The sequence below is a fragment of the Phacochoerus africanus genome, chromosome 11 (assembly GCF_016906955.1).
Source record: "Phacochoerus africanus isolate WHEZ1 chromosome 11, ROS_Pafr_v1, whole genome shotgun sequence".
NCBI lineage: Eukaryota > Metazoa > Chordata > Mammalia > Artiodactyla > Suidae > Phacochoerus > Phacochoerus africanus.
This window is the reverse complement of record NC_062554.1, coordinates 75,132,051-75,159,478: the sequence shown is the minus strand read 5'-3', so window position 1 is coordinate 75,159,478 and position 27,428 is coordinate 75,132,051. Positions and strand designations below refer to the sequence as shown.

Below are 27,428 nucleotides of genomic sequence, written 5' to 3'. Positions count from 1 at the left end.
AATTAAACTCTCGTACAAAGACTGGTGCTATTTAAAGATAAGGTTGTATAAATAAATGGTCTTTGATCATTAGGGCAATAAGTATTGATATATTTTCCATCTAAACCTGTGTTTCTTTTCTTACACAAAAGATGAGGAGTCACTTTTTTTTTTTTTTTCTATTTCACTCGTTCTGTGCAGGAAATAATGTTCATAAAATATTTTTTTGAAAACTCATTGAGTTTAGAAGCTGGGCAAACACCTGAGAATATTAAACTTTTCTATGGAGAGGGCTTGTTATCCTAAGATTGAATAGGGATTCCCTGGATGTAGCAGGACTTATGGAGTCCTAGCTCCTGGTAAGAGATGGACGGAATTTGGCCTCGGCCTGACTCCGTTTGATCACTGACCTGTCAGAGACTGCCAGGTAAGATCCCCTTGTCCTGTAACTTTAGGAGCATTCAGGGTGGAAAAGGGAGCCTTTAATGTCCTAAATAAAAAGGACACACAATAATAATCAAAAGGAATATTAGGAGTTGCAAGAACGGCTCTTGTTGGCAAGTACTCTTCCTTTAAAACAACTACAGTTTCCAGTTGAATAACTCTATGTTGTAATTTTCAGTAGACATAACCATGGGTTTTATCTAATGCATCCTTCAGGCTATTATATGGGGCCAAGAGAGCAGGGAGTTTCAGTAGGTCAGGTGGTGGTTTTTGGTTTTTTGTTGTTTTTTTTTTTAAGTCAGGTTTTAAACTTGCTGAAAAGACATGATTATGTATCTCTGGAAGAATTTAAAATGGAAAATTAACTATGTGATACTCCTCAAGGTTTTGGCAATAATCTTAAGGTTTATTTTCTTTTTAATCAAAGCATTTTGCCCACACTCGGGCTTGGGTGCCAAGGAGATTGGTTGTGGCACGCCTCCTCTGCCGTAGGTGGTCTTGTTTTCTCATACGTGGTCGCCCATTTCAAACACAAAGCACCAGTTGGCATCAGACGTGGTGCCTAGTTATCATGAAGTGGTACAGTCCTCTTTCAATCCTGATCCAAACACGGGCTTAAAATTGGAGCCACTGGGGCTTTACAGACACTTAAAATATCTATGAAAATGAGGTTTGCCATCCTTCATCTCAAAGGTGGTGAGACAGTGGTCCTCAGTGTTTCAAGCCTCCTGTTTTGCCTCCCCACCCCCATTGCTTTAAGAAGTAAAAGTTTATTTCTCAGGTAAGCAGTCCTTTACATGGCCAACAATCTAGGCCCATTAGGTCTCTGATAGTGGGGTGGCTGGTTCCATTTCAGTGTGTGTTCTGCAAGCAGTAGCAGCATCTTTCTTTTCAGGCTGTGGTGGAATTGTCCCTATAGGCAGAGCCCTTCATACACCTTAGAAAGTCCCTTGAGAGTGCTTCTGCCTTGCTGAGCAGTTGGGACTACAGAGGCTTTTGCAAGGCGGTGTCGCATGGGCCTTCTTAGTTCACCCAAGCATTGCCAGGCATTGCCTTTTAAGTCCTTGAGAAGCTCATCTGGCTTTATTATTACTGAAAATTAGTACGCATGGCTGGCTTTCATATTTACAACCAAAACTGTTCATTTCTTTGAAGATGATTTTTTTAATTTGTTTTATAATCTGTTTTCTTCAAAAACACGGAAAAGATGCAAGGAGGTCTTTGTCTCCTAACCTTCATAGTACTTAGCTAAACTAAGTGCTGGTTTTGGTTTTGTTTTTTGGGGTGTTTTTTGTTTGTTTGGTTGGTTGGGTTTTTTTGTTTGTTTGTTTGTTTGTTTGCTTTTTAGGGCCGCATTCACAGCAGACGGAGGTTCCCAGGCTAGGGGTCTAATTGGAGCTACAGCTGCCGGCCTACGCCAGAGCCACAGCAACGCCAGATCTGAGCCGAGTCTGCAACCTACACCACAGCTCACGGCAACGCCAGATCCTTAACCCACTGAGCAAGGCCAGGGATCAAACTCGCAACCTCATGGTTCCTAGTCGGATTCATTTTTCCCCTGCGCCACAATGGGAACTCCTTTTTTTTTTTTTTTTTTGACAAACAACAAAAATGATCTTTTGAAGGAAAATGTTGGAGAAAAAAGAATTAATCTCACCCATCAATTTTTAATGTAACAAAACCTGTAACTAAAGAGATTTAAAAAATCCTCTTCTGTTCCATTAATGTATATAAAAGGATGAATCTAACTTCAACCTCACTGTTTGCACTAGTTTAGGATACTGTTAAAAATTTGACTTCAGGAGTTCCCTGGTGCCTCAGCACGTTAAGGATCTGGCGTTATCACTCTATGGCCCAAGTTTGATCCTTGACCTGGGAACTTCCACATGCCGTCAGTGCGGCCAAAAAAAATTGACCTCAGTTTCCTGAGGATTTTTGTAGGTTTACACCTGACAGTAGTGATATATTCTGCACAATTTACAACTAAACTGAATGCTGACTGGGGTTTATAAACTCTTTGTCTAGAAGGTTCCTTATGTTTTGTGTTTCCTGCATAAGTTGGTTTTCTACTTTCTCAATTAGACTGGAAGTTGTAGGAGTTTTGACAGAGACCTGGAGCCTCAGGCATCCCTGCACAAGATATATATACCAGCTGTTTTTCTGCTTTTTCCATCCTTCCTTTCCCTTCTCTGGTCAGGAGCTCAGCCCTGGAGGGAGACGTGACTAGGGGGCGGTCACTGTCAGTGCTGGTGGAGACTCTCAGTAAATGGGGCAGAGGAGAGTGGCCTTGTCACCACTACCCATTTCCAGCTAAGTTCCCAGTGACTTGAAAAACTGTATATTCTCTCTGAGTACATCGTCGTTATTGCTGAGTTGCTACTATCTTAAGGAAAAATGACATAGGTAAATGCCATGTGGTCTGTAGTTTGTAGTCCTTAATTCAACAAAGTCTTCTACGCATCTAGTGGAAAAGAGGGTTGAAATCCCAAGGGGACCAAGATCTTTAGTTTTTCATCCTTTGATCTTAAAGTCGTCAGATAAGGAAATAGAAATGGTGCTTTGAGTGGTTTCAAGGAAGATATAAATATGATGATTAATTTGATATGAAAATCTACATTGAAATGAGACAAACTGAAATAATATTCCCTGGAAAACATGGGAAAAATGTCTAAACCACAAATGATATACCTGCACTGACACAGTAGTCACTCAGTCCATAGTTCACCCTAGGGTGTATCCATGGTGTCATACAGTCTGTGGATTTGGATAGATGTATAGTGACACATATCCATCATTATAATATTATACAGAGTATTTTCCTTACCCTAAAAATGCTCTTTGCTCTGCCTCTTCATCTCTCCCTCCCTGCCCCACCCCTAGCAACCGCTCATCTTTTTAGTCTGAATAGTTTTGCTTTTTGCAGAAGGTCTTAGATTGGAACCATACAGTATTATAGTCTTTCCAGATTGACTCCTTTGTGTTAGTAATACGCATTCAAGGCTCCTCTGTGTCTTTTCATGGCTTGATAGCTCACTTCTTTTTAGTACTCAAAAATACTCCTTTGTCTGAGCGTACCACAGTTTATCTCTTCACCTACTGAAGTTCATCTTGGTTTCTTCCAAGTGGTAAATAAAACTGCTATAAACATACCTGCACAGGTTTCTGCTGAAAACAGCTCCTTTGGATAAATACCAAGGAGTGCAATTATTGGATTTTGCTGTGAGAGTACATGTAGTACTGAAGAAACCTCCAAACTGTCTTCCAAAGTGACTGTACCCTTTTGCATTCCCACCAGCAATAAATGAGAGTGAGTTGCTGTTGCTCCACCAACAAGTATTTGGTGTTGTCAGTGTTCTGTGCATCTTTTACTTTGCTGATCCATTTCTCCTTTTTCATGGTGTTGACTTCCTCGGCAATACCCTTCATGTTTTTGTCTGGCCTCTCACCCTACAGAATTACCTTCGGCTTCTTTTCATCCTCAGCCCTAGCTAATTGCTCAATGTTGTTTTATTTTCCATTTAATTTTTGAGAGAGGAAATTTGATTGGCAAGCCTCATCTTTGTGTGCCCAGCCATAGAGCAGCAGTCATGACCCACCCAGACATTAATAACTTTGCTAAACAAATCCATTTGTTTCAACCATCATTTGTTCAGACTCTTCTTGTACCATTTTGTTTTACCTTGAATATTATAAGTAGTCCATGAATAGTAGTGTATGTGCTTTTATCATAAAGTATACAGAAAGCCGTATCTTGCTTGATATTTCAAACCTAGTCATATCAAAATAGGGATAAAATTTCCTCAAGTAATGAGCATATGTACTCTGGCAATCAGAGGTGGTGAGTCAGGCTACCTGAGTGGGTTTAAATTACACTTTGGTGATCTTTCTCTTCACAAGGTTTTCTGTGGAGATATGGTCTCAGTGTAGTTTTCTTAAGGCAGGATTATAATTTCTCTGTGCAAGTCGCTATGCACATAGCCTGCTTAGAAATGTAGAATGGTAGGAGCCTCAGTCATTAAATTGAATTTCTATGAGGTTACTATGTAACCTGTCAAGTAGCCAAGATTTATTATGTGTTATAATGATGCTCTGGAAACAAAGTTATTATATTTTAATACTTATTCATTATAGTTCATTTGTAGTTTAATGAAAATCTAATGGTTGTTGCTTTTTTTTCAAATTTTATTATTATTATTATCTGGAGTATCTCTGGGAGATTTTTTTTACACACCCCCAAAATGTAAGACAATATTGTAAATTTTTTTCCCAATAGTAATTTATAGTTTAATAGATGACTTCCAACAAGATTATAGTGAATTAAATTATCCTTGTTTCATAAGCTTTACATTACTTATAGTACTTTTCATTCATTTCCATATTTTTACAAGCAAAAGTTGTACCAACATACATATTTTAGTCAAGATCATATCATACACATTTTCTGTCTTATGGTATATGATTTTTAATTTTAGAGAAATAACCATAGTAAAGTTAGAGTAGAAAACAAAGCAAAAGAAACTGCCTGTAATTCTTCAAGTCTCATGTTTTCTCAGTCTGTGGATAATTACACTTTATCCTTGACCTCCAATTCTGTTGACTCCAAGGCATAGAGACTGTATCGGGTATTACGTATAACCTATTGCCTTTGTCAGATATGGCCTGGCTTTGCCACTTGAGCTTTTCCCTTATAACTTTGCGCTGACAGCTGATTGTATCCTGGGGACCTTTAGCAAATGTTGACTGAATTGAAACATCTATAAGTTCTGAGGATGGGACTGCTGTCTCACTGTTATGCCACTGTATCTAGCATTGTGTTTGACCTATGGGAGAGGCTTCAAAATATTTATCGAAAAAATAAATGAACAAGGAAATGATGAGGAGGGCAGTAAAATAGAGTAGTCATTTGATAACATCGTGTGGCTGTTAACTTAGTTATAGTTGGACAGTGAAGACACAGTAACTCTAGGGATTGGAGCAGGGCAAAGGAACTGATGGACCTTAGGGAATAGCTATAACTTACCTACATATATACATGCCCAGGATGTTTCACGAGTAAGGTTTTCCATGATCACTCCATAAAGGAACCAAGCTTTAAAAAACTCCTATTTATTTGGCTTCGTTTCTAAGGATGGCAAGTAAACTAACCTGCAGATGTATATAGAACCGTAGAACAGGATGAAGATAAGTAACTTGGGGCACTTGGTATAATTTACTCATTATTGCTTATGTTTGTAGTAGAAAAATTTTTATCCAGTGGTTAATGTGTAATTACCATGTCAGAATCATGAAGGAATCATATAAAAACATAGCTTTTTAAAAAAAAGACTACCAAAAATGAGATGCCACTGCATGCCTACCACAGTGGGTAACATCCGGGACACAGACAGTATTAAAAGGCAGGCGAGGGTGTGGAGGAGCAGGAAAACTCAGTTGTTGCTGGTAGGAATGCAAAATGGTACAGGCATTTCAGAAAGCAGTTTGGAGGTTTCTTATAAAACTAAACATACTCTCACAGTAAAATCCAGTAATTGAACTCCTGTTCAACCAAAACCTGTGCGAGGATGTCTTTAGCAGTTGTGTTTGTAACTGCCAAAACTTGGAAGAAACCAAGATGTCCTTCAGTAAGTGAATGGATAAATAAACTGGTACATCCAGACAAAGAATTATGAATGTGGTAAAAGAAGTAAGCTATTCAGCCATGAAAAGAGATGGAGAAACCTTAAATGCATATTCCTAAGTATAAGAATCCAGTCTAGAAAGGCTACATACTATATGGTTCCCACTATAGGACATTCTAGAAAAGGCAAAACTGTGGAAACGCCAGAAGGGTCAGTGGTTGCCCAGAGTTGGGAGGAAGGAATGAATGGGCAGAGCACAGAGGATTTTTAGAACCATGAAAACACTCTGTATGATATTGTAAAGGTGGTTATATGTCATTATACCTTTTTCCAAACTCATAGAATGTACAACACGAAGAGTGAGCCATAATTAAGCAGTGGGTTTCGGATGATTATGAAAATAATTTTGCTCTGTCACAGTTTGCCCAAAAAATCTCCAGGGGATGGGATTAAGGCACTGGGCTGCAATAATTCTGCAGCTCGCCTGCTTCTATGCAAAGCTCTTTCTTCAGACTTTTACTTGACCAAAAATAAAAGATATCTGATGGCAGTAAAGAGTCATAGCAATGGCCTTCCAGGCTAAGGGCTGCCTTTGATGACTCAGAAATGTCATCTTACCAGAAGAAAGTCCATCTCACTAAGCCATTCAGATGTCTCTTCTGTTTTCCTCCCTTCCCCTTCTTTGGGAAGGTTTCAGAATTGTTTGACTCAACACAGTTCAGATGTTGGACTATCCTTCTGGTTTTCTAAAAAATAGAAGAGGGATTTGTTATGATAGGGAGATATGAAGAAGGATTGGGTCACAGCTTTCATACTGTTCAGATACTTTAGACATTGAATGTCTGTAAATCATTAAACGGTCCTGGTGGTAGTAGTCAAAATAGACATGTATAACAGGCAGAGCCCAAATGTGAACATATTTGACAGGACTGTAACTTAATTACTTTTTAATGTCAGTCATAACTTTGGTTTCTTGGCCACGCTTCTTCAGGTCTGTTAAAACCATATGAAGTTGAAAATTTGAAACTTTATTTGTAAAAACAGGTAAACAGTGTACCCGTTTTTGCCTTACCCATGTAGGTCAGAAACTAAGAACAGGAAATTTCGATTTGGTATCTGTCGCATACAGAGTGAAGTGCTGAGAATCTATTCTCTTTTAAAAGTTCTTCATAGTCCAGTCACAGATGTTTTACTGAAGAGCTTAATTTACACATCAAATCAAAGGAGAAAATCCTGTATGGCTTTGTGTTTGGAGGTATGCATTTAGTCAGTTTAACTAGGTGTGTTAGTTGGCTGGGGCTGCCATAGCAGATGCCACAGACAACTGCATGGCTAAAACAACAGAAATTTACTTTCTCACATTTAGCAAAGCACCATGATCCAAGGGTCTGCAAGTCTGGTCTTCTTGGGAAGCCTTTCTCCTTTGCTTACAGGTGGCCTGCTTCTCACTGTGTCCTCACGTGGTCACCCCTCAGTCTGCATTGTCTTTATCCTGATCACTGCTTCTTCTGAGGACTGTGGTCCTACTGAATTAGGGCTCACTCATCTTACCTCACTTATCTCTTGAAAGGCTCTGTCTCCAAATACAGTCCTATTGAAAACACAGGGACAGGTCTTCAGCATTTGGGTTTTTAGAGGGACACGATGCCCAAAAAATGAGGGGTTAAACTAAAGGGTCTTTTCTCAACTCCAGTAAGGACTCCAGTTCTTGATTGCAGCAGACTGATGACCTCTCGTGGGGGTACCGGCTCCATCACATTCCCTTGGAGCAAGACAGAGTGAGCGGCATCTCGGCCTCCTGCCCTTTCACAGCTGCCAGCTGCTCTGTGAAGCTGCTGAGTGCCTGTCCTCAGTATTTGTGAGCAGCAGCTGAGTGCTCTTGGACACTGTGTTTTAATTTTTTAATCTACCTGCTGCTATTTGCAGAATATCTGTTTTGTACATGTGATCTTTGTATATAACAATAGTATTACCTGCACTATGTACAAATTATTTTCATGTCTCTGTTTAACATTGAGGTAAAGAGTAGATGGAAACTATGTTGAGGCTTAGATGTCTTAAGAAATCTTTGGCAGTTTATTCAAATATCAAATACTATTACCACGTGTGTATTTATTTTGTATGTAGTGTAAATCATTATACATTTACTAGTGTAGACCTTTTTGGTAGCTACCATTTTGTTTGTATCCAGATAATCAAAATAATGTATTTGGGTTTTAGTTTTTAAAAAGTCATATTCCATAACTTCATATTAATCTATTTTTGACACATGTAAGCACATATTTTAGAATGTCACTGTGCAATTAGATATTCTTAGCACATGTCACTTGTGAAAAGCACTTTAAATCTAAGTACATTCAATTGAGCATAATTAAAATATCAAGATACATATTCTTCATATACATTTTGCCACTTAATTTTTTAAGTAGCTGTAAGTATCTACCATGTGAATTCAAATTAAAGGAAGGTGATTAAATTACAGTTATATTTAATGCTTTTAGTTTAAAATATAGCAGGAATTACACTGTGTTTAAAAAATACACTGCTATGTTTTCTGTGGACAGCAGGTTTATGGCAGAATTGATTTTTTTTTTTTTTAACATGCAAGACTGTTAATATTCTCTGCATATTCTCAAGACTGCTGCCTAAGATAGTGGGGGTAAGAGGGGGCGTATTAAGAAAGTGTGGGGTTTTTTTGTTGTTTTTTTTTGTCTTTTGGGTTCTCTTGAATCAACTACCCATGTCCTGAGAATGAATGTTTTGAAGATACTATCTAGGTTGTAAAGAAGCATTGGAGAAAGCTTGTTTAGTTCATAACAACTGAGACAAAATGAATTATGGGGAAATGTGAACTGGGGCTCCTAAACTGATTATTTAGATAATTTGTTTAGGCTGTCAGAATTCCTTGTGATTGTAATAGTGAGCAGACAGCCTTGGCAAGTCATTTTTAATTCCCATGTAACTTTAAAACCTACTTGTTTACCATTATAGGATGTTGTCATGAAAATCACTATTCTTGGGGTACTTAGAGAAAAACTGGACAATACATTAAGGTTCTGGATTATGTTGCCTTTCTAAATATTTGATTTCTTGAAATTCTGTTTTCAAAAAAGTAATATGTATCACCTCCCTCAATAAAGTTAACTAAGCAGAATCAGAAGTATAAACAATGAAGTAAATCATTATATAGCATGGCAAAAGGAATTTGGGTGGCAAAAGTGGGAGAAAGAGAAGAAAGCAAGCTTACAGAGGCATCTGGGCACTGAGCAAAAGCTGTGAAAGAAGCCACCTTTCAGGATCTTTTCAGACTATCTATCTAGCCCATTTCAGAGAGGAGGTATTAGAAGAAAAAAACCTGTGTTTTACTTTGAGCCATGAGGACCCTATCAGTGAAAAATTAGAGCATTTGGAAAGAGTGATGCTTTGTGTTGATAGAGTGCTATTTACTTGAGAAGCTTGGGGCTTGGGCTTCATGCTGACATAGTTGTAGCTTCCACATCTCGCTGCCCTTTCTGGTTGCTCTCAGCCCTCCTGGATGCAGAGGTGAATTTATGAAGATCATGGACTTTAGACAGGACTCACACTGCTAAAACTGTCATATGAAGATGGGGACTTTCATTTATATTGGTAGCAAGATGAGGCATCCAGCATCTACTTGGGATAGCTCTAAAAGCCCCCAAACTTAGAAGCTGATCTTGAACATTGAGGGTGATTGTGTTGCCCTTCCCTTCTAGCTGTCATTTTACCTGGTCAGGACATGCTCAGTGTGTAGTTTTCAGCAGTGGGGAACCTCTGTGCTACCCCCTGTCTAGTCTCTCTCCCAGTCCCTTTTATGACCAGTGGTACACATTTCCAAAGTGGTTTGCCAGTGTTGGGGGCACCCCACACCTGAATGGAACAGAGACCAGCCCCTCAAACATAGCGTGGTAAACTATGCTAGTCATCTATCTGGCCTTTGTCATGTCTTTTCTACCAGCTCCTAGAGAAGGACCTTTCAGTAACCATTTCTCAGTAACAAAATTTCAAAATTAAAAATGCCCACAATTCGAAGTTCCCTGGTGGCCTAGTGAGTTAAGGTTTTGGCATTGTCACTGCTGTGACTTGGGTCACTGCTATGGCACAGGTTTGATCCCTGGCTGGGGAGTTTCCGCATGCTGCAGGTGTGGCCCAAAAAACACCCACAATTTATTGAAATGTCAGTTTGAATTTAATTAGATAAAATTACATGAATATAAATAAAAATTAGGGATTCCCATCATGTCTCAGCAGAAACAAATCTGACTAGCATCTGTGAGGATGTGGGTTCGATCCCCGGCCTCATTCAGTGGATTAAGGATCCGCTGTTGCCGTGAGTTGCGGTATAGGTTGAAGATGCGACTCAAATCCTGCGTTGCTATGGTTGTGGTGCGGGCCAGCAGCTACAGCTCCAATTCAACCCCTAGCCTGGGAACCTCCGTATGCCGTGGGCGCGGCCCTGAAAGAAAGGGGGGAAAAAAAAAGACAAAATATAAATAAATAAAAATTATATGGTCGTGTTGAGCTCTGCTGTATCACCCATCACCCACTTAGTTGAGTTCTTTTCTTTCTTCCTTTCTCCCCCACCCCCCACTTTTTACCTGATGTAGCTAATTCCTACTAATTCTAGGTATAACCATGCTTTCCTCAAAAAGAAAGTTTAATTTGCAGTTTTCTAGGGAAAGAAAAAATTTTGAGAACTCCTTTGTACTGGCTATGAAGGAATTTGGAAAGCTAAATTCACTTAACAGAGTTTTGTCATATATTTATTCATGGTGATGAGTACCAGTGAGCCCTGTGATAAGATGCTAAGGCACTGGGATCGATGCTTTACACACTTGTTTTCATTTACTCCTCACATAATTCTATAATGACAACTTGAATGCATGGTCCATGAGAGTGGGGATCTTTGTCAATTTTGTTTACTCCTATATACCTGCCATATGGCTGGAACATTGAAAGTGAGGGAAATATTAAATGCCATTATGCCCATTTTACAGACGAAGTAAATCAAAGTGTGTGGATTAAGAAGTTTGCCACAGCATGGGCTGTCAATCATGGGGCATTACTGACTCCCAGCAGAGCCCCACACACCATTTGTCCACCAGCTGCTCTGTGTCTGGCACATTGTTTAGTCCTCACAGTGAGTCTATGAAATGGTGTCACCTCTGGGGGATAAATAAGAAAACTTATTGGAGTTCCCGTCATGGCTCAGTGGTTAACAAACCTGACTAGGAACCATGAGGTTGCAGGTTCGATCCCTGGCCTCGCTCAGTGGGTTAAGGATCTGGCCTTGCCTCGAGCTTGGTGTAGGTCACAGACGCGGCTCAGATCTGGCGTTGCTGTCGCTCTGGTGTAAGCTGGCAGCTCCAGCTCCGTTTAAACCCCTATCCTGGGAACCTCCATAAGCCGTGGGTGTGGCCCTAGAAAAGACAGAAAGACAAAAAAATTTAAAAAATAAGAAAACTTATTTATCCTGGTAAATCCTACTTAAGTTTGAAGAACTTGTTTGAGGTCACATGTAAGGAGATGATGAGGCTTGAATTAAAATCCAGCCCTCTCTGACTCAGTTGCTCCTATCCTGAACTTCTGTGCTCTATGTAGGTAAAACCCATACTAGCGTAATTTTTTTTGTCTTTTTTTGGCCATACTGGTGGCATGAGGAAGTTTCTGGGGCAGGGATTGTATCGTACCTGCACCATAGCAGCCACTGGTGCCACTGCAGTGACAATGCCAAATCCTTAACCTATGGCGCCACAAGAGAACTCCTAGTGTAATTATTTTGTAAGCCCAATTGAATAATATTGAAGGTAAGTCACCAGTTACACATTTCCAAGTCTAAAATATTCCTTAAGGATTCAGATTTGGCTAGATTGGGGGGATTTTACCCCCTGTTTGCCCAGCTTCCTCTTGATTTATTGACTAGTTTTACGGAGACAAATTTGATGCATCTAATGAATATCAACTTTATTTTACCTGGGAGAAATTCCCTCTTCCATATTTCTTGACAGACTTGAGGATCCCCGAAGCATTTCAATATCTATATCTCACTATCTAGTCTTGGCTAAGTTTTTTAACTTACTGACGCTAGAAACGTGTATAAATGTGACACAGGATTCTCCATGTGACTTTGTTCTGTTTTGTTTTGTTTTTTAGGGCTGCACCCCCAGCATATGGAGGTTCCCAGGGTAGGGGTTGGAATGAAGCTATAGCTGCCGGCCTACACCACAGCCACAGCAATGCCAGATCCTTAACCCACTGAGTGAGGCCAGGGATCGAACCCGCAACCTCATGGTTCCTAGTCGGATTCGTTTCTGCTTTGCCAGGATGGGAACTCCTCCATGTGCTTTTTTGTTCAGAATATTCCTGCCTTCAAACATCTTAAGGAAACCTGGTTGAGATTTTACGTAGGAAAATTGCTCTGAATTTTTTTTTTGGCTTTTTGCTATTTCTTGGGCCGCTCCCGCGGCATATGGAGGTTCCCAGGCTAGGGGTTGAATCGGAGCTGTAGCCACCGGCCTACGCCAGAGCCACAGCAACGCGGGATCCGAGCCGCGTCTGCAACCTACACCACAGCTCACGGCAACGCCGGATTGTTAACCCACTGAGCAAGGCCAGGGATTGAACCCGCAACCTCATGGTTCCTAGTCGGATTTGTTAACCACTGCGCCACGACGGGAACTCCTGCTCTGAATTTTAAATTGGTTTATGAAAAAATCGACACCTTGGACTATGATACTCATTTATAGGAAAATGATGTCATACATTTGCACTTAAATTAATTTACAGGCAAATTGACACCTTTATAACGTTGTGTCTCTCAGTTTAAGAGCAAAACTTGTTTCTCTAGTATTCAAATCCTTTATGTCCCTTTAAAAAAAACTATCTTTGTCTTCATTTCTGTTCTATGCATTTCATATTAGGTTATTCCTTGTTAATGCCACTTGTTAAAAAAAATTGATGTGTAATTTTTTTTTTTTTTTTTTGGTGTCGCAGTTTCACATTTCTTCTCTAAGGATCTATAAAGTTTTTGAATATCAGGATCCTTTAAAAAAAAAAACTACAAAAATTTTTGCTATACTGCTACTAGTATTCAAAACTAGTATAAGCAGGCAACAAGCTATTATTGTCCAGGACCTGGTAATAACCTGAGTAAGAGTCCACATAGAGCTGAACTGAATCATTCCTCACCTTCAGTCCTGTGTACATAGTGGCCTTTTAATAGACAACTGCTGTGGAGCTACCTGTGGCTCTGGGTGCCCTGAGGCAGGTGTAGCTAAACAGACCTAATTCCTGTTTAAACAAGGCTGCCTGCTGTGTCTTCTGAGCTGTTTAGTGCTGAAGAATAGAGGGATGAGCAGTTGCACTGGGTGAATCGTCAACCGTCATTGGCTGCTTCTCTTCTTGTCTCTCTTGCAGATCAGAGCATAATTTTGCTGTTGCTTCCAGGGCTCTTTTGTTGTTGATTTGGCTACTGCTTCAGAGCTTTAGTTGTGGCTCCTTAAGCCAAATTCTGATCCATTTGATTCTATTTTCTTTGAAGCATATAGAGTAAGGACAACTAATATTTGTTATATATTCAGTTTCTGCTCAGAAGCAAAATTATCCTGCAACTCTAGATGTGTCATTAAAGCAAATCTGCAAGCTTTACAAAACTGCCTTGTGTTCCTCCTCATCCTCCACTCAGATCTTGTGCTTCTTTGCTTGAACATAACATAATTATCCCCCAGTTCTGTTTATCTTTTCACTCTTCCTAGATCTTTTCTCCTTAATTCCCTAAATAAATTTCCATCCTACCTTGCTTGCTTCCATAAATGGGTTTCATTCTCCCTTTTTCCCTTCTCTTGAAAAATGTAGGTGACAAGCACATGAATGCTCCAGCATCCCACCTCCAGGCTCAGGTGGCCCCCATGCTGGACCTCACCTCCCTGTGTCAGCAGCCATGGTTGGCCTTCTCCCCTCAGGAAGCCAGCCCCTTCCTTGACTTCTGTGCCTGGATCACTGTGCACTATGGTGTAGCAGAAACCTCTCATCCCTTCTTAGGTCTCCGTTCTTGGTATTTCGTTGTCTTCTCACCCCGGACGTGAGGTGACGCCCTTATCTGTGTCTCAGCCCTTAATTCCAAACTTGTCCTTCTATTGCCTTCTGGATGTGTCCTCTCTTTAGGTCTCTTTGTTCCCCCCTTTTACATAGATGCAAAAACTTGGATCCTTGCTTTGATGCTACCCACTCCTTTTGCCCCACATTCAGCATCCAAGCCCTGCTGGTCTCTGTTGCATCCACCCACCCCTTACCTCATCACCAGTGTAATTGTTCTCATCCTGGCCTTTTTTTCCTCTCACCTGGTCTATAATTTTTAATCCCTGCCTCAGGGCTCTCCCTCCTAACAGAGTCTCCCCACTGCTGCCCAGTCACCTTCTAAGCCATAGATATTGGTCACAGTTTTTCTGGCTCCTAAACATCATTAGCTGGCCCTCCTACCACCACAGGCGCCCAGGAAGGCACCATCCCCAGCGGCCGCCCCACTCTTGAGGGCAGCACGCTGGGCCTTGCGTGATTTGGCCCCACCATCCTCTTTCACACCCCCTCCCGGCCATCTGAAGTGAACTGCCCAGTTGATTTTTCCCTGCTGCCATGATAAGAAGTGGCAGCAAATGCTCAGGCTGTGACCCCCACAGGGCCGGCTTTGAATCCAGGCGTCACTTTCCTAGCTACGTGACCACAGGCAAGTTACATAACCTCCTTTCAGCCTGGTTTGCTCACTTATAAAACTGGGATAATATTATTACCTATCTCATGATGTTATAAGGACCAAAGAGAAAATTCTTACAAAGCTCTTAGCACCATGCCTGGTACACAGTAAGCACTCAGCAGATGCTACGGGAAGAAAATGTTGCTCTCATAGTAATTATCATCCTTATTAAAATTTCTTTGGGCAGATGTGATGCTGGATCTGTTTCCCCTCCGAGTGTGGCAAGCTCTTGCCACTGTGACTTTGAGTTATTCTCTGCCTGGGTTGCCAAAAATCCTAATTTCACTTCAGTCACCAGTTTATGTGTTATCTTCTGTGCCACCTTCACAGATTAATCAAGCCAGCATAAATCTTTCCCTCCTTTGAATTGCCACGGCAGTGTGTCTGAATCTTAGCTTTTATCACATATTTATCTTTTTTCCTGTGCTATTTTTTGTATGCATAAGGAATATATTTCTTGAACCCAGTAGAAAATCCTTTTCTCTGCTTGCTGGTTGTGTACCCCTAAGGGTAAGTTGCTGCATTAGTTTGCTAGGGAAAAAAAGTTATAGGGAAATGATTTGTGGCAAAATTGCACACATACAAAAAGCACCATCTTCACACAGCCAGAGCCTTCGAGTGATGAGAGATACGGGGACAGTCCGGACACAGTAAGGGTTCCCATCTACTATCTGCGGATTCAGCTCTCTTTGATCTCTGCGGAGAGGGATGTGGCTGAGCTACTCTGAGTGGATAATAGACCCAGAGGCACAAGAGCAGCAATAGTGCGATGCTCAGTGATCAGGTCGTGGTGCTGCCCAAACACCGAGCATCTGATGATAAGCATCTTCTCGTGGTGCCTTGGAGTCTGTGTCACCTTCCAGCTTGATGCCAAAGGACCGATTCATTTCTAGCTCCTCTATAGTGTGCCACTTTGAGTCTGCAGATCTTTCTTTCTAAGCCAACCAAAAGTAACGAGCACGTCATTATTTTTTCCCAGTATCACTGCACTCTTTCTTGCTACTGCCTCTGTTCCCTGTAGCTCTCTGAAGGGAACTTTTACATCATCCTTAATGGTCAGACTTTACTTTGCTGTGCTGAAAGGATTGGTATCTATCAATTGGCTTGGAGTCAAAGGAGTTGAGTATAATTTCTTACTTCATTGTATATAATATTAATGATTATAGGTATTATTAAGGTGTAAGAAAATGAATAAGAAAACAATTCCTTGCCTAAAAATTATGCTCTTTAATAATGTTACTTGTTGAATATGGATAAAAAGTTTGGTATGAGTTGGGTTGTAAAACATATAAAGAAAGGCTACTCTCTGAAAGAATGTGGAAAACTGGAATTAGAAATTGCAGCTTTAAGCCCTTTAGCAACCTCTTAGAGTTGAGAAGCAGCCTAGAGCTGCTATAGTGAAGTAAAATGATTCTCAGCTCTCACCGCATATTTTAATTACATGGAAAGGGGCAAATGCAGAAAATCTAACTTGTTGGGAGTAGGAGCTGGATGTCATTACTTTTTAAAAGCTCTGCAAGCAATTGTAACATGGCACCAGGGAGGAGAGCCATCAGTTTCGAAGCCAGAGGAAAGGAAACCAATGTGTTTGGAGTCACTGCTCCATCTTAAGCCCCGTGCTGGCCATAGTACATTTGCCGTCTCTTTGATCCTCCTAACAAGTGAGATGGCTCAACAGTAATGAGGCTCAGTCTTCATGTGTGCTCAGCAGTACTCAGCTGCTGTAGGCAGCAGTTGCTGAGTGTGCATAGCATTCCTATTCTTTCCTTCAAGAAGCTCCATGTACCTGTACACTGATGGCACTCCATTCCATCCTTGGTAGACATGGTCTTACCCCCTTCTAAGCCATTAAAGATCAGCCTCGGGCTAATTCCAACACAGCTCATCTTTCTCAACACTTCTGCCCTACTAGTTTTTAAATTTTTCTTTTTTCTTTTTTTTTCATTTTTGCAACACGAGAGCTCAGGTCCAGGAGCACAAACATAACCCTTCCTGTGCCCTTAGCACTGTTAATAGGCCAGCTCCATTCTTACCACCTCCACCTTCCACCACTCCTCCGTATCGCTTGGAAAGATGTGTGTGCAGACTCACAGAACACTCAGGGGCATGGCCAGGCAGGGCTTGGTCTTCCTGCCTGCCTGCAGGTCGCAACAGTGTGGGAGCAAAGCATGGCTATTCCCAGCCTTGCAGCAGTGGGAGCAGAATAGCCTCATCTGGACTAGAAGAACACAGCAGCATCTCCTTCCCACTTTGGAAGGGCCTTTCATGGGCCCTTTAACGAGCCCAACGGAGTTTTTTTCTACCAAGATTGCTGGCCCACCTCCTTAGTGTCACCCAGGAGAGATGAAGGTGACAGTGAAACATGATGTAAGCAGGTACAGAGAGGGCATCTATGTTGTCAGAATATTGCCTTCTCCACAGTTTACACATAAGGAGAGAGGGAAAATCCTAGTCTGTTGTTAAGAACAAGTGTGTCTTGACTAAGGTATCAACTTGGTAAAACTGGAAAAACACTTAGTTAGTGGAAGAACATTTTTCTTTTTTTGTGGGTAACTTCCCCATGCATGTTAGATAAGTTATGCAGAAGTATTTGTTTTTCTTTATAGATGTCGCACATGATCTATGTAGAAGAAATTAAAGATAACAGCAGAAAAGAAACCATCTGTGTTCCTACCACCTCAAAAGCACTGCGTCAGTGTACCTCTTCTTTTTGATGCTCAAGGATACAAGGGGAGAGGTGCATGTGCATTTAAACATCTGAGAGTTTTTACTTTGCAGTGTGTACTGAACACTTCCCACCTCATTTTTATGGGCAGTAGAATCTCTCATTGCAGGAATATACTCAGATTCATTTCATCTGTCCTTTCCCACTGCATATTTATGTTGCTGATTTTTATTTCCATATACTCATCAATACTCCAAAGACTGTCCATTTAGCTGGTTTTGATTAATATGTGCCATTTGTTGAAGGCCCCATACATTGGCTGATGGGATCAGAGGATCTAGCATGGAAACCGTTTGGTATGATACTGACCCAGATTGTGCCTGTTACTGTGATGGGATCTGCTAAGCTGTGAGTGTCAGCACATGTCTGTGTCTGGTTTGGTGACATTGCTGCATAATGAAGATCCTGGACTACATGCTATGTCAATATTTGGATGATATAAAAATGTAATATATTTGAGACAAGGAATAACAAGTTGTAGTAAGAATGTAATTGCCTATAATAAATATAGGCTTAGCTTCAAAATAGCTAGCTTAAAATTTCCCTTCTAGTGTGCACTTTAAAGATTTCCACGGAGATCTTGGAGGTGTGGCACCCGGCCATTTGCTGAAATGAACACACGTTGTTCAAAGTTTGGGCCATAATTGATTTAATGCATATTTTTACTTCTTTGACATTTATGAAAAGAGCAATTCTATGCACAGGTAATACATAAATAAAATATAATAACACATAAGTCCATAAACTGATATTTGATGAGCGATCTTATTTTTTAAGAGAAGAAAAAATGGCTTTCATCTAAGTTTGCACATTCTCTGGCAGTTTCTGAAATTCTGACAGGACTGTGAAGCACCTCGGGGGAGAGCCTGCGTTTCTCCGTGCCCCCTCCTGTTCTCACAGGCAGATTCGTGTCTTTTTGTTTGGATGCCATTTGACTTTGATTTCATTGCTGCTCTTATGTGATTGGCTTCCAGTCCTGTGGTGGGAGCTGACTGTGCTTCAGGGGGCAGCTGGTGTGCTTTATCTTAGTGTGAGGATTGGGTGAGACCAGCAGAAGTCGCTCCGTGTCTGGTCTTGGCTCTCTTTTCAGCTTCCTCCTGAAAGAGTCAGGGCCTGACCCAGGGCCGCCTAGCCAGTAGCTGTACTTTAATTCAAACTCATAGTCCCTGTTTAAATAGATGGGACAAGGATTGGAACTCCAGTCTCTGGAGGATAGAACATTGTGAGCTCCTTTGAGGAGAATGGCTCATCTCTTCCTGAACCTCCCTGCTTCATACTAAACCTTGTCTTGTTCTTCTTTTTAGGCAGGAGGCTCCCAGGTGATTTTTACAAATCCTTTGGAAATTGTCAAGATCCGTCTGCAAGTGGCTGGAGAAATCACCACCGGGCCCCGAGTCAGTGCTCTCTCTGTCCTAAGGGACCTAGGGTTCTTTGGGATCTACAAGGTAACTGTCCTTTTAGGCATTTGAGTATGTGCTTATCTAAACCAGCATCTGCTCAGTGGCATGAAATGGATTCCTCACATTTCTTTACTTGGGGAGGACCTCCTAGGGCAAAAGGGGCTCCTAGGGCAGCTTCATGCCAGGTAAGAGGAGGCGCCCTTCCTGCCATCTGCCAAATAACTCTCCTCAGAAAACATAAAGCAAGAATGCTCTGACATAATGACACCCACAAACACTGTTCAGCACACATCTCTCTACTGCAGCACTGGCCAAAGCTTTGTTTGGGTCTGTTCCTGATACAAAAACCTTAGTTTCAGCGCTGTTGTCCATGGAAGTAGCTGCCTGGATCTTAGGGCCTTCTTCCAGGAGATGGGCTTAGCTTAAGGTGAAGCCCGTGCCAGATCAGGAACTTGTGTTAGGATCCTCTACATTCCAACCTATCCATATGTGTGCCTTGTCATAATTATTTTGCATCTCATTTATCAGGTAGAAAATAGTTTTTCTGAATAATTGCAAAACGAATCTTTTAGAAAATGCTTAAAATTTGTTATTTTACCAAGGAAGTTGTAATGGACTGAATTAGAATTAGTTTCATCTATGTTCACCATTTTTCAACAAGATGATTAAAAAAAAAAAAAAAGGTTTTCATGGCCAACTTGAATAAGTAATCTTTTAGAAGTATAGGACGGCAAGTAAAATGTCTACTTAAAAAGTTTTTGTTCATCTGCACATAGATATATAAAACCATATTACATGAAATTTATTGCTTTTTTCTTTTTTTTTTCCTTTTCTTTTTTTTTTTTTTTTTTTTTTTTAAGGCCTCTCCTGTATCATATGGAAGTTCCCAGGCTAGGGGTCGAATCAGAGCTGCAGCTGCTGGCCTACGCCACAGCCACAGCAATGCCAGATTCTTAACCCACTGACTGAGGTCAGGGATGGAACCCTCATCCTCATGGATACTAGTCAGATTTGTTTCTGCTGAGTCACAGCAGGAAGTCCAATGTTGCTTTTTTCCTGTGTGCACATATCAAGGGATATTTTGTTCAAATTCTTCATGTGAATTTTGAATCAGTGTCTTATTACCACTTAGTCCCTGTTTCGAATCAGCCATTCACACGGTTTTGCAAAACCCATCATCTTCATTTTCATTCCAGGTTGGCAAGAGGAGGCCCTTTTGCACTCCATGTGCAATATTGTCCCTGGAAATTTTGTCCCACAGACACATAACATTTGGACACTTGTTTTCTTTTTTTCTATTCCCAGTTTATGCTGAATGGATATAAACGGTCCCGTATGTAACAATTACCATAGTGCTTTTTAGAGTGAACTTTAAATGCCTTGTTTTAACATTCAACATAGAATTTGTGAGAGTATCCCCCAGGAATACTTTTTACCCTTTTCTTTGTAACACAATTGTTGTAGTTGCCCTCAGTAAACATCCAGTGTTAATAATAATTGAGGTTGTTTCAGGCAAATCTGCCTTTCCCAAATGGAACTTGGTACTTCTCAAGGTCAAATGATTGGAAGAGTACCCTAAGATTTGAGACTTTGTGAGGCTCATATAGTATGTGACACCCTCTTTTCTGGGGTTAGTTTGTCAGCCTGGCAGTGGGGAGGCGGGGGACTTGCCTTATACTTAGGCATCTTGTAGTGTTTAGGAATAAACATGCTGATTTTTTAAAGTAGCACTTAAGCTGCCCAATGTGATTGTGCAATGGAACACAACGTGATAGCTGTTTCATTTACCAAATTGATCCAGCTGTAAAAAGTAAACAGTATTGTCATGAGGCATGGCATTCATCAATTTGAAGAAAAGTCATCTTGTGTTCTGAATTTTTAGGCTCTTGCAGACTGTCACATGATGTAGCAGCGTGTCATTTTGACAGGATACCAAGCAGTCTTTCAGTGGGATGACTTGTAAAAAGCACTTAGGTACTATGGCGATGACTGCTATCAAAATGTCTAGATGGATAAAAATGGCAAAAACTTGTTTGCTAACATAGAAACAGAGACTATTAAACTACCTGCAGATGAGACAAGACTGAGACTTAGGGCTTTTCATCCTCACAATGTTTCATAATCATAATCCCCTTTAACACCTCTTGGACGTACTTGGTCTCCTGATTTTGTAGTTAGGAGAACAGAGGTGCCAGCGAGGGTTATCTGAGCTGAATTGGAGGCTCGGAAGTTTCTTGTTTCCACTTTTGTGCTAAAGTGGCTTTTCTGAAATGAGCAGGATTGCTCAAGTTTGAGCAAGAGACCTCTCCCATATAAAGTGAGTTTAATTACTAGCCTGGTGGTTTAATCTAGTTCAGAGGCATTCCACGGGCCTGGGTGCTGCCTTACAAAATACTGCTTTCGGTGTATTGGTAATTACCACGTGAAGTCACCGACACTTTGAGCTTCTGGAAACTTGATTGCACTGGGAGAGAGTGACCTGGTAGGCTCTCTCCTCCTCTGTGCTTGGCCAGTGGTCAGCTGAGCTCGCTGAGACCTGTGAGGCTGGACTTGATTCAGCAGAGCTCCCCTCTCCACTCAGTCTGATTGATCTGGGGTTAGCATCCCCACTTATCTTCGTTTTTATAGACATTTCCCGCCTTCCAGCCTCAGGTTTTGTTTCTCATGAGTTTCCTTTCTCCAGGCCCACCTACCTAGCCCTACCCCGCCATGGTCAGAACTTGAGTAGCGGTTTTAAGATCCAGCCTTTTTGGGGTATCACAGCTTTAACATTGCTGTGGGGGTTACTGTTTTTGTTTTAGGAGAGCGCTTTTTAGTGATAAAGCTTGTCTCTAATTTTGTTTCTAATTTTGGTTGGGTGGAAAAATGCAGATGACCTGGGGTGACTAGTATTTTTAAATCTGGTATGTGTCCCCCTGGGTGGGTCTTGAAAAAGGGGGCTTCAGTCTTAAGTTTTAGGTTGGCCGGCAATCTTAATTTTCCTCCCCCCTTGGACCTTTTGTTTGCTGTTGTTTACATGACAATGGGGGACCCAAGAGGGTTGAGTGGAGGCTCTGTCTGTGTGTTTAGACCTGTGGTGTTTAACCTCGTCTAATTGAACTTAACCAGGCTTTCTGTTTTTCTCCTGAATTGACTTGCAAAATACCTAACTATTCTGTGACTTCCCAGTAAAAGGTAATTAGAATATTTGCTTTGGAAATACATTTACAACTGAAAAAAAAAAAAAAGCCATGGATGTGGTAAACATTTCACATTCCTGAAGTTAGAAATAGTTTAGAGCTGATAGAGTGAACTCTGTAAACAAATCACCCCCCATTTTGGTAACATTTGGAGAGCTAATATAGACCACAGCAGGTAGGTAATTGAAGTAAAGGTGAGATAGTTAATCGCTTTTGAAAGAGCTATTTGAATATAATGTAGTTTTTAAAAATCTATAACTTATACTACTTTTCTTAAGAATATGTGAAGAGGTAGTTCCCTTTAGGTAACACTTGTTTTATTACATAAGCCCCTAGAGTATAAGATAAGTAAAATAAAGTCTGTCATTGAAAAGAAAGCAATACACATCTACCTTTGATTGTTAACTTTTCCTTAGGAGCCAAGAGAGTTTGGGTGAGGGAATGGATTACACTTTCAGAATGGAATAGAATTTATTTAACATTAAGTGGCAGCACAGCTAAGATACACTAAAAGATGCTCCCTTATGAAGCAATGGAATGGTTCATGGCTCTTTTTGAGAACGACAACAAAAAAATGGTCAGGAAAGCAAAGATCCATCAGGCTTTGTTGAAAATCATTTTCACATTGCATAATCGCAAATTAAACACTGGCTCCAGCATGGAAAGTCACCTAGGAGTATGGGCAGTATTCTAATTAAAGACCTCTGTCCCAGTGCATTTGACCACGTACAGTCTTCATCCCTTGGTGCCCACTGGGGACAGATGCTCAAGTCCTTTATATAAAGTGGCACAGTACAATGAATTCAGTCATTCCACAGGCTTCGCATCCAACTGTTTACTCCACATACATGCATGTCGTGAATATGTACTCATCATGGTGTTTGTATAAATGAATCATTGGAGCTATTGTTGATAAATCAGAAAGCAAGTAATGACATATGTTCTTGATTATTCTGCTAGCCATCTCAAAGGAATATTTGGGTTTTTTTTAAGTAAAATACAAATTTGTGTTGCAATAAGTAATTCAGAAATGTCTATAAGGAAGTAAAATTCTCACTTTACCTCTTACTACTCCCTTGGTTCTTTCTTTAAAGGATTACCACTGCTTATGTTTTTTTATAGATCTTTAAGAAAAGAAGTCCTTCTATTTAAATCAGCATTTCTCTTCTCCCTCTCTCCCTTTTTTCTATCACAGATTACACATACACACACACACACACACACACACATATCAGTGTTGCACCTGTGTATTTTAACAAAAACAGAATCCTTCTAAAAACATGATATATCTTAATACTCTTTTTTCATTTTACTTAATAGCCATATATAGATTCAGGTGTTTTTTTTTTGTTTGGTTTGGTTTTGTCTTTCCAAGCAGTTTCCTATTGCTAGGTATTTAAGTTGTTTATAGTTTGGGGATATTACAAGCAATGCCAGGGTGAACATCCCTGCATATCCAATAAATTCTTAGCAAAGAAATTGTTAGATTAAGGGGCATGAGCATTTTTGGTGTTCATAGGTTTGTCACATTGTATCAGTTTCTCACTTTTATGTTGGTAACATACAAGTACATAAGAATAATTTCTCAATATAGCAACTTTTAAAAATACCTGCTTTTATGAGTTCATGGCCCCACATGAAGAAAATGATTGTTTAGTCATGACTTTGAGGACATTATGCCATGCTAATTTTCTAACACAAGGGACATTATGTGGTTTTACAGCCACCAAAGTGGCAGTTGTCACTCTTCTAATTCATCCACCTTTACCTTTCACCTGGACCTCTGTGAAAGCCTCCTCACAGTTTCTCTAATTCTGACTCTTAACTCTCTCAAATCCATAGTCCCCACAGCAGTAGTCCCCACAGCAGCCAGAGTGACCTATTTAAAATGTGAATTAGACAAATTCATTCATTCAGCATGGATCTCTTGAGGCCTGTGTGCCTGGCACTGTTCTAGCCATTTAGAATGTCCCTGTGGAAATTCCAATCATGGCTCGGAGGAAGCGAATCTGGCTAGTATCCTTGAGGACACTGCTTCTATCCCTAGCCTCGTTCAGTGAGCTAAGGATCTAGTGTTGCTGAGAGCTGGGGTGTAGGTCACAGATGTGGCTCAGGTCCTGCGTTGCTGTGGCTGTGGTGTAGGCAGGCAGCTGCAGCTCCGAGTAGACCCCTAGCCTGGGAACTTCCATATGCTGCAGGTGCAGCCCTAAAAAGACAAAAAATAACATTAAAAAATAAAATAAAAATAGAATGTTGTGAAAAGCCAGGTCACTGTTCACACCTTGGTGGGTAGAAGAAGTGAGCCATCAAATCATCAAATATATGATAACAGGTAGACCTAAGAACCTTGAAGAGAAAGGAGGCAGCTCAAGGGAATGGAGGAGGGCCAGGTAGGATGGAGTGGAGGGTATGTTTTGATAGGGTGGTCAGGGGAAGCCTCTCAGAGGGGAAGAGAATAAGAAGTTATCCCAGCAGAAACCAAAAGCAGCTTATGTGCCCTACAGAATCCTGTCTGTGGTGGAATACTGTGTAGATTAGAACCCAGCTCCTTCCTTTCTGGTCTGTCCTCTCTCTACCCTCCACCAGGTACCGTACCCGCTCTCTCCCGCCCCGCCATGCCGTCCCACTCTGCTCACTGCCTTGCCTTTCCTCAGAGACTTGGGGCTCAGTCTGCCTGAAGGCTCTTCCCCTCACGTCTTAGCTCAGCAGATGCCTGCTCAGAGGGCAGCCAGGGCTCTCACTGTCAGATCCCCCTCCTCCAGATCTCTAGGTGGCACCCATAGCCATCTGAGACTTCCTTCTGGGTGTGGTGTGTCTCTCCCTCATCCAGAACTCACGCTGCTTCCAGAGACCTGTCTGGGTTACGGCTGTTTGCAGTGGTTTCTGGCACATCAGTAGACATCTGATAAATGTGTGTTGAGCAAATGAATGGTAAGTGCAAGCCAAGTGTTGCCAAGTTATTAGCAAGGGTATGAAAGCATAGAAGGGGAATAAGTTGGCAAGTAATGACTGAAGAAGACCAGGATGCTGGGGAAGTCGGATATAAAACATGTAGCTAATTACATGGAAGATGGTTTTCCCAGTTTCATGGGTTTCTAGCACGCTCTGCCCTGGGCACTGGGGAACCTAAAAGAAATTATAATACATGGTTTTATAAGGAGTTTACCATTCAGATCCTTGGAATAGAGTATGTTCAGGGAGAAGGGCTGTCAGAGGGTTGTGCACAGAATTCTAAGAGAAAGGGGGCTGACTCAGCAAGGAAGTCTCTCTGGAGGGGAAGTGGCATTAAAAAATGAGTCCTAGTTAACCAGGAAGAAGGAAAGACAAATGTCGTGGTCACCTTTGTGTTTGAGGAAGACTAATTCAGCTTCAGTGTGGAGAGTGCCTTGTGGGAGAGCAAGACAGAGGCTGGGAGGTCAGGTAGGAAGATACAGGCTGGGGATAGGCAGGGAGGAGGGATGACAGTAACCAAAACTAGCGCTGTGATGGTGAGGGTACAGGGCGGGGGCTATATTTCAAGGATGTTTGAGAGTTAGTCTCACAGAGTCTTGGAAAGTGATGAAAGATGTAAAGTAAAGGAAGATTAAAGGATAACTCAGATTTCTGGCTTGAGCATGTGGATGGATGGTGATACTGTAATTTTTTTTTTGTCTTTTGTCTTTTTAGGGCTGCACCCACGGTCTACGGAAGTTCCCTGCCAAGGGGTCAAATCAGAGCTACAGCTGCTGGGCTGCGCCGCAGCCACAGCAACGCCAGATCTGAGCTGTGTCTGCGACCTACACCACAGCTCATGGCAATGCCAGATCCTTAATCCACTGAACAAGGCCAGGGATTGAACCCACAACTTCATGGTTCCTAGTTGGATTCATTTCCACTGTACCACAATGGGAACTCCAATACTGTAAATTTTTTAATTTCATGATATTTCAGAAGCTACAAGAAACCTTAAAAGACCCTCTCATGTTGCCATTGTGATTGAGTACTCTGAGCCCAGGAAATAGATTTAGCGAGGGAACTTGGGTAGACAGGGGCATGGCTATTCTCCTGACTCCCTGTCTGGCATTCTTCTAACCTAGTGGATGTAGGACTGGAGCCTCGTCAGAGGGATGAGGGCTTTAGATGTTCTTTTAAGGAACATTTGCCTGCATGAAGCTATGAGAGAGGGTGAGATGTCCAAGCTGCTGGGATAACAGTGATGGAACTCAGAAACCACCCACCTTTGGCTGGCAGAAATAAGTAAGCATGGGGAGAAAATAGCAGAAGCAGCTTTCAGGTGAAAAACCAGAATGAACCATATTGTGGGAGCTGGTAGAGAGATGAGACATAAGGGGGGAGGAAGAAGTGAGTGGTATCAAGTGCTGCAGAGACCAAGGGGACTGAATTCCCAGAAAAGGTCTTTGGATGTAAAGACAGAGGCCAATGGTTATCTTTAAGAAATCAATTTAAGTAGAATGGCCAAGGTAGAAACCTATAGGAGAAAATATTAGCAGACACAAACCATTCAACCGAAAGATTTAACTGTGAAAGAAAAAGGAAAGCATAGGACAACTGGGAGAAAAAGTGGGATAAAGGGATGAAGTTGGAGGGGGGAGGTTGAGAGATTTATTGTTTCAATTTTGTTAGGAGAATCATGCCCATCTGTAGACAGACAGGGAAAAAAGTCACCAAAGATCGAAGGATTTGAAGCATCCGAGGATATAGCAACATCACAGATGGTGCTAGGACTTTCAAGAGGGACAAAGGCAGGGTCCAGGCTTAGAGGGGTGTGTGTGTATAGTCATGTGCACACAGGCTCATTAAAGCTAATGTTTAATGGGTGCTTATTCTGTGCTAAGCCCCATGCTTAGAACTGTATATGTTTCTTTAAATTTCATTGAAGTATACTTAACTTACAATGTTTTGATAATTTCTTCTGTACAATGAAGTGATTCAGTTGTATACATACACACATCCTTTCTTTTTCAGATTTTTTTCCCACATTGATTATCACAGAATATCAGGTAGAGTTCTCTGTGCTATATATAGCAGGTCCTGGTTGGCCAACCATTCCATATATAATAGTGTGCATATGCCAGTCCCAAACCCCCAGTTCATCCCTTCCCCCACCTGTCCACTTTGGTAACCATGAATTTGTTTTGAAAGTCTATTGAGTCTGTTTCTGTTCTGCAAGTAATTTCATTTGTATCCATTTTTTAGATTCCACATGTAAGTGATGTCCTACAATGTTTGTCTTCTCTGTGAGAGCTGTATATGCTTTCCATCATTAAATCCCTAGTATAGCCTATGATGAAGGTCTATTTTTTAGCTCCAAGTTAC

At 41.2% G+C, this 27,428-nt stretch overlaps 1 protein-coding gene across 2 annotated transcripts in view; it reads left to right on the top strand.

Moving 5' to 3' along the window:
- Positions 1-27,428, top strand: part of SLC25A13 (solute carrier family 25 member 13) — a 197,202-nt gene that overhangs the window by 145,001 nt on the left and 24,773 nt on the right. For both annotated transcript variants that reach the window (XM_047751930.1, XM_047751931.1), the window contains exon 14: positions 18,838-18,978. In XM_047751930.1, the coding sequence (XP_047607886.1) occupies positions 18,838-18,978 (141 nt within the window). The remainder of the gene's footprint in view (positions 1-18,837; positions 18,979-27,428) is intronic.